At 45.5% G+C, this 13,282-nt stretch overlaps 1 protein-coding gene across 4 annotated transcripts in view; it reads left to right on the top strand.

Moving 5' to 3' along the window:
* Positions 1-13,282, top strand: part of LMCD1 (LIM and cysteine rich domains 1) — a 67,723-nt gene that overhangs the window by 29,395 nt on the left and 25,046 nt on the right. For 2 of the 4 annotated variants that reach the window (XM_023218567.3, XM_023218570.3), the window contains exons 2-3: positions 3,071-3,159; positions 7,507-7,762. In XM_023218567.3, the coding sequence (XP_023074335.1) occupies positions 3,071-3,159; positions 7,507-7,762 (345 nt within the window). The remainder of the gene's footprint in view (positions 1-3,070; positions 3,160-7,506; positions 7,763-13,282) is intronic. The other 2 variants (XM_023218569.2, XM_023218568.3) reach the window with 2 other exon arrangements.

Here is a 13,282-nt window from a genome sequence, read left to right as displayed (position 1 = left end):
TTACATGTCAAAAAAGTAGGGAATAAGAAAGTACAGAGGATGTGTATTTAGAAAAAATAGTTCCTCTGAAGTCCCCTAGCATTTTGAAGCTAGAAAAAAAAATGCGTTGAGAACATCTAATTCAGGGTCTCTCAAACTTTTTTTTCACAAGATGTAATTAATGACAACAACAACAAAGAACGCTCAGTGCCTAATAAGTGTGTGCCAAGCCCTTTTCAGGCAGCATCCCATTTAACCTCTTTTTAACCCTGCAAGGCAGGTTGCATTCTTGTTATCCCCATGACGCAGGTCAGGAGCCTGGAACTCAACAAACCTACTTGCCCAAGTACAGTAGAGGAAAGGGGAGAAACTGGGACTAAAACCCAGGACTAAAGCCTGGGTCTCCAAACCCAAAACATCTGCTTGCTCTCTACCTCACTTCTTGCTTCTAGTGTAGGCTGGCCTGTTAAAGGCTCAGGAGCATCTACACATCCAGTGCCTGCCATTTGCATTTGATCAGGTAATTCCCTCTCCCACTCCCAACCAGGAACCGCTTTGTAACATCTCGCCAAGTGAGGATCCTGCAGAACAGAATGTGGGCAACCCCAGTGCAGGCAAGTTCCTTGTTTTTCAGAGGAGATGCTTTAGGCTGGGCAAGAAAATTACTCGTCTCCTGTTACACAGCTAATAAATGCCAGAGTTGGCACCCAAAGGCCAGACCCCCGCATCACCAGCCAGTGCTCTGCTCTGCCCTGCTATGCTACCTGCGTCACTATTTCTAAATCAAACTCTGAGTTTGCAGGCAGATTGCAGCTCCACTCTCCAAGCCAAGCATCAGAACTAATCCCCTTGTAGAATGAGGGTTAAATCAGCCTCTCATTAGAAGAACAATAAAGCTGAAGTGTGCAGGGTGCTTTGCCACTTGGAAATGCTTCCACCTACCTCTCCAGTTTCCAGCCCTCTGAGTATATCTGAAATGGTCCAACAATGAAGCCTTATTCACAAGTTGTATATCTCCCAAAATAAACTTTGAATGCCTCCAATTTTAAGTGTGTAAAGATCACTGCATTTCAACTAGGAGAACTGAAGGTGTCAAGAAGGAGAGGTGGAAATGACCAAGGTTATATGCCAGTGGCTTTAGGGAGCAAAGTCCTGCCTGTGAATGAAAGCTCCCCAGCTTAGGAGAATGAGTTAGCAGTGGGTGTTGTCTTAATTTTCACTTTTCACATGACTCTAGCATTGAATAGGCCTAAATATAAACATGCTTCCCTCCACACTCCACATATGTGCAATATGGCTGTCACTCCCTGAAGCTGTAAATATGTATTGAACAAAATGACAGAGTGTGTGGGGGCATGGTATAAACAGCAGTGACCAAATAGAAGGCAGGGAGGGGGGCATTATTGTAGGAAGATTTGGTACAGAAGAGAAGTATTGTGAAGGACAGTTGTCTCTTTCCATATGTCTGAATTCTACCACTGGCAATGAGGATGGCTTCACAAGTTTCCCTGCTTGTTTTTTTTACCCCTCTTAAATGCCAAGAGAATAGACTAGTAGCATCCAAAGGACACGCTCAGATTGTACACCCTACTCATCATGGCTTTCATACCTTTTTTACCTTGCACATTTTCTTCCTTCTGCTAGGCATCTCCTTCCCCTTTTCTGTCTGTCCATCTTGCACAGCCCAAATCCAAAATCACCTCCTCTAAGAAGAAGTAATCTGCTCTAATAAACTCTTATTTCCCATATGAGTTTATTAACACCTGCCTTTGTGCTTCTAAAATCTGTGGCAAAATAAGAACAGTTACCATTTCTAGTGCCTAATGTGGTCCTGTATGTTACATATATTATCTCTGTACCCATTTGGCAGGTAAGGAAACTGAGGCTCAGTATGTCCAAGGCCATGCAGACAATAAGTTGAAAAGCTCAATTTGGAATCCAAGTCTCTCAAACTCCAAAATTCGTGCCTTTTTTTGCTACACAGCAGGCAGCTTCCTTTACCTCAGACTTGCCCCTTACAGGAGCAGGAGATGAATGTGTTTTTCTCTCCATATCCACCTAGCTAACCGTGAGTTCCACTAGGGCACACCTGAGTCTTATATTGTATTCCTGTGTCTGGTACATAGTAGATGCTAAATAAATAGTATGTTTGTTGGATAAGAAGCTTATCCCTTTACATTACTAGTTGATTGAGCCCTGCTTCTGGTGAAATCATAATAAAGTACATCCTTGTACCAAGTCGTCCCCACCCCAACCCCAGTGGAGAGTTGGGTAAGTTTCTCAGCCAGCAGATCCATGTTACTAACTCACTTCTTCTCCAATGTTAATGTAATGAAGATCTCCTGGGAATTTTGTTAAAGTACAGATTCTGATTCAAACGGGCTGGAGTGGGCTCTGATGGTCTGTATTTCTGGCAAGCTCCCAGGTGATGCTTCTGGTTTGAAGATGCCATTTGGGTCTAAACACCTCAGCAGCAGCAGCCAATGCACTTTTGGTACCTTTGGTTGGTAACAAGTAATAAAACCTGTCTCATGCATTGTTCTCCTTCCAAAGGACATTTTAAGTGCTCATGTGATTTTTCAATGTTTTAGCAAAATATTTAAGTTATGCTTGGAGTTATAAACATTTGGCAGCATGCACGTTTGTTTGTGTCTGTAGCTTTGGTTTAATCACATTCTATCAATAAATCACAAATAAATGAGGGAGAGGAGACCCTCATTGGAGATTCCATTCCAGTGACAAGTGAGAATGGGTGAGGGTGGGGGATGGAACAGATAGATGGTCACTCACAGCAGGGCGTTTCCAACCAGTCTTGCTGTTTTGAAATAGCACTGGAGGCTGGGAAAGAACCCCCATTGCATTCTTACTGGGAAGAGCCCCACCCTTCCACACTTGCCTACCCTCTGGCCCCATTCCATGTTCCCGTTTGGTCTTCTCAGTTCCTGGTAAACAGTTTGTGATGGCTTATTGATCTCAAGCCCTTTGAACCCCACACAGTCCCTTTGCCAGCATGCCAAGTCTTTTAGAGGTCAAGCATCTCCGGTCCAAGATGTTTGGAAGGAAAACACCCTCTTTTCTGTTCCTTTTCCAGATGTCCCTGGGCCAGCTGCAGTCAGCAAGAGGTGTGGCATGTTTGGGATGCAAGGGGACATGTTCGGGCTTCGAGCCACATTCATGGAGGTAACAGATTTTGTCAGGAGGGTCCCTAACTGCCTTTGTTACTTGGCTGTCCTCTCGGGGAACCCTGGTTGCTTTCTTCGCTGAGACTGCTTTGGTTGTATGCGTTGTCAGGGAAGGATGGCTGCAGAAGGAAGGCTCTCCTGCTTGGTCCAACTCAGAAACATGTAAAAAGTCCTTGGGGGAGGGTGGCGGGGGAGTAAAGATGTGAAGAAGGAGTTTAGCACTTCCTAAACCATTTCAAGGTAGAGTCCACCAAGCCCAGCCCAGCAAGAACTGCTCTGGGAAGACCCAGGCAGAGGTTAGCTGGTCCCTTGTGCATTTGGGGTATACCTTGAGGTTTGGTGGATGGGAATGATCTCCCCCCACTGCACCAACATCGCTGTTGATGGGTTTTGGTCTAGAGTGACCCCTGGGACAGAAAGAGAGGTCATTCTGTCCACAGTACTTAAAAACCAGGACCTGGTATTCATATCCGCACAGGAGGACCATAAGATCCAGCTGGAGTTGGATTTGCAGAGGTTTTCTTTCTTTTTTTCCACTGATGATTCTGAGGACAAGAGTGAGGCTGCCACACTGCACAGTCCCTGGGCAGCACTCATGTCAGCATGTATGTGGACAGCACCTCTAGAGTTGTGCAGGGAATAGACTGTGAGACTGTCCCTGCAGCCCTGAGAGAGGAAAGTTAAGTTCTGTGGAGCACATAGCAAAGAAAGAGTTTTTATCATCACTGCTGTAGTGTTGTCTTGGGCCCTCAGTGGGGGAACAAGGTTTGGAAGGTGTTTTTGCAGCAGGTGACTTCCATTATGAGATGGGAATTATAAAAATAACTACTTACTCATGAACCGAATGGAATCTTTTTTATTTAAATGTTGAAATAAACCAAAGCAGTAGGTATTAGGTATCTCCATTTTGTTGATCAGGACACTGGAGGCAGGCAATGGGGTGACAACTACCAAACAGCAGGATTTGAACTCATATCTGCGTGTATCCCAATCCCATGCTCCTAACCGTTCTGCAGTACACTGGGCTATGAGCTTTCAGAGCAGAACTCTGTTCCCTGACTCCATTCCCTGACAGTTCCCAACCTCAGAGGAGCTCGCATCATCTTCTGGTTGCTAGGGACCTTCAAGGTCATCTAACTCAGGCTTCTATCCCCTGCAAAAAATCCATCTATAATTTAAACACTCCTAGGAGGAGTTCTCTACATTTCTGTTTTGGCCATTTGAGCTCTTTCTGGCCTGGAAAAGTCAACTTCCTTATCATTTCAACCCCACTGGTCCTGAATCTTCCCTTAGAATCTCAGAATAGCGTTGATTCCTCCTCAGCAATTTGAAGACAGCTAGGATGTCTCCTTTTAGACTTCTTGAGCCAGGAGAAAGTGTTATCTAAATACACCCACCGAGTCAATTAAATCAGTTTTCCCTTCTCTCAAGGATCACAATCCTGTGCTGCCTGCTGTCAAACATCTGAAAATGGTCGTTTGGTAGATTTTTTTCTGGTTTTCCAGTTGTTTAGGAAGAGAGGACAATTCTGAACCCTGTTTCTCATGGCTACAAGCAGAAGTCTCTTAGTATTGTTTTAATCCCTCCATTTCCTTGTCGTCGTACAAATGATTTGAACATCAAGTGAAGAAATACAGATTGAAGCTTGTAGTTCCTGCATATCAAGTGTCCTTGGTTTGAAGAATCCAAATAGGGACTTAAATTAGACTCAAATTGAAGTAGTAACATCACAGAAGCTTAGGAGGGAAATCCTGTTAAACTTTTTAAAACTCTCAATTGTTTGAAAGACCTTTAAATAACCAAAGTGCCAGCCAACCTAGTTTAATAGGAAAGTCCATCAACTAATCATCACAGGACAGAATTCAGTCTCAGGTTACCAATGACAGATTGCAGAAATGACCGTTTTAATACCGTTGAGGATATTTTGGGGTGTGCCTGTGTCCTCTACAATCTGGGCACCTGGAAAGGGTGGGATGGAGTGAGAGGGGTGTATCCCTCATGTATAAAGTCCCAGAAATGTGCCTGGCCACATGAAGAGTGTGAATAAAAGGGGAAATTGTGTTGACACAGTTTCAAAGAGCATCTCAGATCTGTTAACTTTTTTTTTGTTTTGAAATGTTTTGCATTCCCAGCCTCTCTAATTAGCATCCTGAAATTCCACATTAACCGAAAAAGCTATGGGCAGCCTCCTCATCTAGTTCTATTTATGGAAAATATTGGGGAGGTCAGAAGGTCAGATGGGACACTGAAGAGTCAGGTTCCTCCGTGTCCCTCCATGCCAGGATTTCCTTCACTTTCTGCCTCTTCCTCCTCCTTCCACTTCCAGCCCTGCTATTCTCACTCCCCACCTGTCAACCCCTGATACTGCCTAGTGCCTGACTTCTTAAAGAAGCAGGTTCCTCGTGCCTGGCTCTGAAAAGGGATAAGCAAGAGAATATTACTGATTGTGAATAAAATGCAAAACAAAACCACCCATTTTTATTTTTATTTATTTAATTTTTTTTGAGAAGGAAAACCTCATTTATTCCCTGCAGCACCCTTAGGGTCATTTTCTCTTTTTTGCTACTGGAATGCATCCTTGAGATTGTCAATTTTAACATTTCTCAAATTGCAGCCCACTGAATGTGAACTTTGTACTGCAAGCTTCTCCAGTAGCATTCAAAATGTCATGCCGCACATCACCGTATCCAAGTCAAGGAGTAGCTTTGCACTGAAGAGAGGTGTTTAACCTCCCTTAGCCCACTGTTTTCCAAACTCATGACCACTAAGCACCAAGCCTTTTTCTATGTACCACATAATAATCTCCCAAAGAACTGGCCTAGGCCAGTAGAACTACCCCCAGATTATAGGCAACTCTCTTCTGCCCCGAACGTATTGTACTTTAGTTTCCATCTGATTGTCTCTCCCTCCCCCATCCCAATTGTAAGCTCCTTAAAGGTCACAACAAGGCCTTCTTTTCATATTCAGTGAGGGGTTCCCAGTCTCTTAGCACAATTGACATTTTGGGCCTCGTAACTCTTTGTTGTTGGAGCTGTTCTGTGGAATGTAGAATGTTTAGCAGCATCCCTGGGCTCTACCCACCAGATACCAATAGCACTCCCCTACCCCACTGGGACAATCGAAAATGTCTTCAGACATTGCTAATTCTGTCCTGAGGGACAGAATTGACCTTAGTTGAGCACCATTAATGCAGACCATCAAGGTATGTCCCCACTAGCCACACAATCAACATTTGTGATATTCGATCAGACGTATTTACTTCCTGAGTATAGGAGGGAAAAGGAGGGTTCCCTCGGCTTTGCCGATCATTCAGCTGCAGTGACCTCCCTTGCTGGGCCTCCCTCATCCCTGCAGTTGGCCTTGACATTGCTCACTTTACTTAACAAGCTCTCAAGTTGCATGCAGAAGAGCATCTGAGACCCAGCACAGCCTACCCATGGTGACAGGCTGGAAAGGGAGGGGAGCAATTTTCCTCTCACGCCGTGGAACTCTGGATTTCTAAACCTTAACAGCATGACACCAAGTAGCCACACATTTTTTTTTATTGTCAAAGAGAAGCACGAGGCTTTTAGTAAACCTGAACCCTCCTCAGGATGTGTTTCCTTCTCCTTACAAAGCCTTTCCAACAAACATCCATCTCCCCAGCCAGAGGGGTTTTCTCAGCTCTCTCCCTGCTGGGTTCTGTTCACAAATTTCTTGAAGAAAATGTTTGCTACATTCTAACGTCAGTATTTATGCAAAAGAGTTTAAAAGTTGCTGAAGCTCTGAGGCTATGATCTTGGAAAACAATTTTAATAATTCTTTAGAGCCGGAGTTAGCAAACTTTTTTTGTAAAGGGCCAGAAAGTAAGTACATATTTTAGGCTTTGTGAGCCAGGTGCTCTCTGTTGTAACTACTAACTCTGCTGTTGTTGCCCCAGATCAACTACAGACAATATGTAAATGAATGGGAATGGCTATGTTCCAATAAAACTTTATTTACAAGAGCAGATTGTGGGCCAGGTTTAGGCTATGGGCCACACAGACTCCAGCCCAGCTTTAGAGCATCTCTGATGAACAAATCAGCCTTTGCCGTGGCAACCAGCAGGAGGGAAAACATGCCACTCTTTTTACTAGCAAAAATTGTATCCTACATTCCTCACTGATAGATTAATACAAACACTGTCATTTCCCAAATGCAAATCCCAATTCCAAAGGCCTTTTAGTCTCAGGTTACCATTTGTCTGCTGCTAACCTTTCCATCTTAAAGTTTTAGCTTGCTTTTAAAAGGGTAGATGCTGCTAGCAAAAGAATCTGCCTCTTTTTTTGGAAGTTAATCTCACTCATCTCTATCCACCCACCCCCAGAAAAATATGCAAGTCTTGCAAATGCAGCCAAGAGGACCACTGCCTAACCTCCGACCTAGAAGACGATCGGAAAATTGGCCGCTTGCTGATGGACTCCAAGTATTCCACCCTCACTGCTCGGGTGAAAGGCGGGGACGGCATCCGGATTTATAAGAGGAACCGGATGATCATGACCAACCCTATTGCCACTGGGAAAGATCCCACTTTTGACACCATCACCTATGAGTGGGCTCCCCCTGGAGTCACCCAGAAACTGGTAAGAGAGCTTCCCCAACTAAGCAGTTGTTTTCCTATCCTTATAAATACTAGCTATGTCAAGTGTTTCTGAACTTCAAACATGGGGTGGCAAGAGCTCAAGGTCACAAAAATGACAGGAGTGGCTGTGGTTTTAGCCCTGCCCTTATATTATGTGATGTTGAAATGAAAACTATCTGAGCCTCAGTTTTCCTTATCCATGAAATGGGTAGAGGTATTCATATGGACCCTAAGAGGCCTTGCAGCTCTAGTACAGGGGCAATCATTGTTCCATTTGGGCTCCTTACTTCTGAACAGGAGATAGTTTATCACTCAAAATTCTGAGTGCTTGTCTCCATCTGCAAGATACTCATTTTCCCTCAAAGGAGCCTGGGATATGCCCTTTGCAAACCTGTAGGAGAGCTGAGAAACAGTTCTCTCTTCTGCCTAAACACGGAAACCTATTGGTCTTAGAAGGGAGAACCAAACTGGTTTTATACAACCTTGAACAAAAGCAACCAGAGAAATCTCAGGTAAATGATCAGAGAAACCCTGAGGAGGGCAGAAAGGACACAGGTCCAGAGAGAGCAAGTGACTCACACAAGGTTACACCCTAGCTGCTCACTGGAATCCCCAGGACCTGCAGAAGGTCTCCATTACCCAAGTCTCATCCCAGACCACTGAGTCAGAAGCTCCAAACTACAGAATCCAAATCATCAGATATGACCATTTTAAATGACTCCCCATGCAGCCACCTTCAAAATCCAATGCACTGGATCAGGGCTCCTATAATCTCAACATGTGTAGAAATCACCTGGGGAGCTCATCAAAATGCATCCAGCAGGTTTAGGGCCATCCTGAGATATGACATGCCTGTCACACTCCCAGGTGATGTTGATGCTACTGCTCCCCAGAACCCCACACGTGGAGTAACAAGAGGCTGGATGATTTCTATAAGTTAATACAATGTGTAGAAGGTTCAACAATTTTAAAAATGCAAGCATGGCATTTAACTGAATATTTGCTGGAAGAAAAGAAGTGCCTTTGGAGCCCTTCATGGCCCTACCCTTCAGACTCTTCCATGGCTCCCATCACTGTGCTGTCACTTCCAACATCTCAACACCTTATGACACTCCAACTTCCTGCTTCCAGTGCTAGAACACACCAAGCTCCTGCCCTTCTTGGGGCTTTCGCACTTCCTGATCCTTTTTTGAAAGGTTCTTTCCTTGCTCTTCCTAAATAGTCCTTCCCCAGATATTCAGTTTACAATAGATGTTACCTGCCATCGTATCACATTTTTTCTTTCTTTTGGTTTCTTTAACAACTTTTATTGCAAGCAGGTTATCTTTTTTCTGTGCCTAGATATGAAGGCAGACACCCTGTCTGTCCTGTAAACTGTAACATCCCTGCACCCAGCACAGTGCAGGGTGCAGGATAGTTGTGACAAGTGTTAGTGCGATGTTACCTTTTAGGCCAGAGATGCTCCAAGTGTGGGCTGTGGACTGGAGCTGTTCCACACAGTCTTTGTGACCTAGACCCAATGTGAGAATATATGTTGGGAAAATGTTACAGCAGTTTGACATGCAACTATGTGATGGGATGAGAACTCATATCATTGAACAGAATTCCACGTGGTAAGACTCACACTGAAATCTAATGGGGCATGTGCTACATTCTAATCACATGAGAGAGACTACAAATCACTCTGCAATAAGTGAAAAACAAACAAACCTTGATCCTTCACCATATGGAGTTTGAGAGGCACAGTTCTAAGCTGTTGCCTTAAGGAGGGAAAATCCCTTCCAGATAAAGTGAAGAGAGGCTAAGATTTTTTTCTTGATCTGTACTTTTTGCAAAGGAAAAGCACATTTTAAAAGAACACTTCAGCATCCATGAACTCAATCACCCTGTAAGGCAGAGTTGTTTTACATGTAAGGAAACACAGAATGGTTAATTGGCCTTCAAAAGTTTTTAGTGCTAGACAGGGGCTGATCCCGGGCCACAGAGCGTGGCCACAGAACAACAGCAGAGCCAGGACATGCCCGGTAGTTCAGAGCTCAGGTCTCCCTCCAGCTCCAGGTCTGGGTAAGCTATCAAGCAGGTCTCCAGGATGTCAGTGGAAACTAAAGCAATCAGCTCATGAAGGAGCCGTCTACGGGCGTCAGGGACTGGCTGGTGAAAATCCCAAACACGTTGACCCCAGACTAATCAGGGGAAGGCATCGTCAGGCAGTGATTAATGCTGGCTCATAAAACCACATAGCTATAAAGAACCCCTCTGTCTGCTCTGCATCTGGGCGTCAGGGCAAGTCACATTTCTGAGATTGGACAACTCTCCCTTGCCACTGACCTTCCTAACTTTTTTCTAAATTACTGAATGATCAAGACTGATTATATTTTGGGAATGGGACTGAATTTTGCTATGTCTCATCCTTTGCAACCAGAAAGAAAGCCTGAGCGATTCTTAAGCCTTCAAATGCTGATAACAATAAGCCTAATTGTGGATATTTGTTAAGTATTTACTGTCTACCAGCCACTATACTAGGAACTATCCTTGCACAATCTCATCTAATTTTCCAGCACTGTTAGAAGTATACGATCATTACCCTCATCTACAAAGAAGTAAACTGAGGCTCCAGGAGAGGATGCAGCGAAGTAGCTAGCCAAATGTCCCACAGCCGATTTAAGTGACAGAGCCAGGTCTTGAACTCAGGCTACCCTGACTCCAAAGTTTGGGCTCTTCCCTACCAATCCAGGCCAGGCCAGGCGAACTGGCAGGTGGGAGGGGAGGCAGGAAGGAGCAGATACTCTGGGTTAGCATTTTCGGGGAAGGCGATCATGAACAGGAAGCAGCTTGACTGTGGCTTTGAAAGCTAGCCAGGATTTGGGGGAAGGAAAGAGGGAGAAGACAAAGGAAACCAGCATCCACTGAACATTTGTGTATATATCTCATGAATATCTCACCACTCCCTATTTGCTGAGAATGTTACAGGCCCATTTTACAGAGGAGCAAACAGAGGCCCATGAGGAGCCAATGCAGGGGTGGCACTTCCTCATACCGCTCCACACCCATGGCAGGCATTGCTTATCAGTCATAGTACTGTTTCCCATTGACTCCTTATCGGCCCTCAGGATCCTTCTTCACACAGCACGCTAGGTCACCACTATGGGCTGGGGTTGACTTGTCAGATGAAGCCCATTTACTGTTCTTGGCTGCCAGCAGAAGAATCAGAAAGAGAAGAATCAAAACAGGGTCTCTGGATTCCAGATCCCATGTGTGTTTCACTGCCTAATCCATCCCTTCCACTTTGCTTTGCATTTTTAGTTTCTTTCCTGATACAGTCAGATTCTTGGAACTTCTCCACTCAACATGTCCCAGCCAGGCTGCAGAGCACCAAATAACTCAGAAAGGTCCTCAGGGGGCCAGGTACAGTGGCTCACACCTGTAATCCCAGCACTTTGGGAGGCCGAGGTGGGTGGATCACCTGAGGTCAGGGGTTTGAGACCAGCCTGACCAACATGGTGAAACCCTGCCTCTACTAAAAATACAAAATTAGCTGGGTGTTGTAGCGGGCACCTGTAATCCCAGCTACTCGGGAAGCTGAGGCTAGATAATTGCTTGAACCCAGGAGGCGGAGGTTGCAGTGAGCCGAGATTGTGCCACTGCACTCCAGCCTGGGCAACAAGAGCAAAACTCCATCTCAGAAAAAAAGAAAAATAAAGAAAGGTCCTCAGGAAAAACATAAAACCTAAACCAATCTTCCCAACTGGTCTGGGAAAACGCCTCCTGCTAAAGGTTATGGGAACGTGAGGTGTCCGAGGTAGATAACGTGACGTAGTTGGGTATCAGAGAGATACCTGGGAGATTCTGTTTTAGAGTCAGAGCAGTCCAGGTGGTTGACTCTGGCCCAAACCTCTGTCCCTGTCATTCCCTTCCCAAGTCGATGCCAGTCAATCGTGATTGCTTGGAGGGCTGTGTTAAGAGGGATTCTGAGGTCTTGATTAGCAACGTTTGTGAATAGGAAGCAGTGGTGGAAGTCTCAGACCAGCCAGGCAAGGCCAGGCATCTCAAAGTACACACCAGTGGCAGCTGGGTGTGGTAGCATTGACAATGCAAAGACAGAGAGGCTGGAGCCTTTTTTTTTTTTTTTTTTTTGAGACTGAGTCTTCCTCTGTCACAGTGGCAGGATCTGATCTCACTACAACCTCTGCCTCCTGGGTTCAAGCAATTCTTGTGCCTCAGCTTCCCAAGTAGCTGGGACTATATGCCCAGCTAATTTTTTTTTTTTTAAGTAAAGATGGGGTTTTACCATGTTGGCCAAGCTGGTCTCAAACTCCTGACCTCAAGCGATCTGCCCCCTTCGGCCTCCCGAAGTGCTTGGATTACAGGCATGAGCCACCATGCCCAGCCCCAGCTGGAGCTTTGAGCTGCAAAAGGATCACTGGGTCCTTGGGAAGGGAAACTCCCTTTCTCCAAGGCTCCAGACAGGAAGCACATTACCCCCGCAGCCACAGACACCCAAAGCCAATGCAGAGCCGTGAAAGGACACCATGAACGCAGGGGTCAGCTAACATCTGGCTGATTCCACACCCAGATGCTGCCCCGGGATCCCTAGCACACCAATGATTGTAAAGTTCAGAAGAAAAGGATGCAGGTCCTGGAATCCCAGAGAAACAGACACATCCAGGGAATGGGGGATCCTGTTACCACTTGATGCTTACACAGCCCGCTCACTCTGAAGTGATGACTAAAGGAGATGCCTCCAGAGATTGGGGAACATTTTTCCTCTTGGAAAATCATCCATCTTCTGGAGAGGCAGCAGAGAAGGGCTTGAGACCCATGCTGCTGGGTTCAAAGCTATCTCTCTCACATACTAGCTGTGTGACCTTGGGGAGGTTATTTAACTTCTCTGTGCCTCTGTTTTTCAAGAGGTAACATTAGTACCTTCCTGCTAGGATTGTTGTGAGAATTAAATAGGTTCACGTGTGTGAAGCACTTGGAAGAGTGCCTGGAGCGTAGCAAGCCCTCCCTGAGTTGGCTACTTCTATCATCCTTTCAACTGCTGAACCTGGGGAAGTCAGCAGTCTTCCCAGGAGGGGCAATTACTCTCCCATGAGCTGAATCAGCCTGGACGGGGCTGCTTCAGCACTTGGTGTGAGAAAGATGCTAGTCAGGCTTGATCCCCACGCTAGCAGAGTGAGCCAATTTCTTGTTTCCACTTCTCCAAAATCCTTCTTTAGATTCTGGAAGCAGGGACAGGCCCTGGGCAAGAAATAGGAAGGGGATAGTGTGAGCAAATTTGCCACCCAAGGCTCACACTAACGCGTCTCTGCAGGGCCCTGTGCCTGCCCCAGCCTCTTGGCTGTCCGGCTGCCACTTCTCACTGTCTCTGATGGTCACATCCTCTTTCCCCAGTCACTGCTCCCAGAGAAGCCCCAACCCTGGGATGCCTTGTGTCAGAGCCACCCAGGAGAAACTTTTAAACTGCTGATAGATAGATAGATAGATAGATAGATAGATAGATAGATAGATAGATAGATAG

This window comes from Piliocolobus tephrosceles, chromosome 2, assembly GCF_002776525.5.
Source record: "Piliocolobus tephrosceles isolate RC106 chromosome 2, ASM277652v3, whole genome shotgun sequence".
Lineage (NCBI taxonomy): Eukaryota > Metazoa > Chordata > Mammalia > Primates > Cercopithecidae > Piliocolobus > Piliocolobus tephrosceles.
This window is presented reverse-complemented; position numbering and strand designations above follow the sequence as displayed.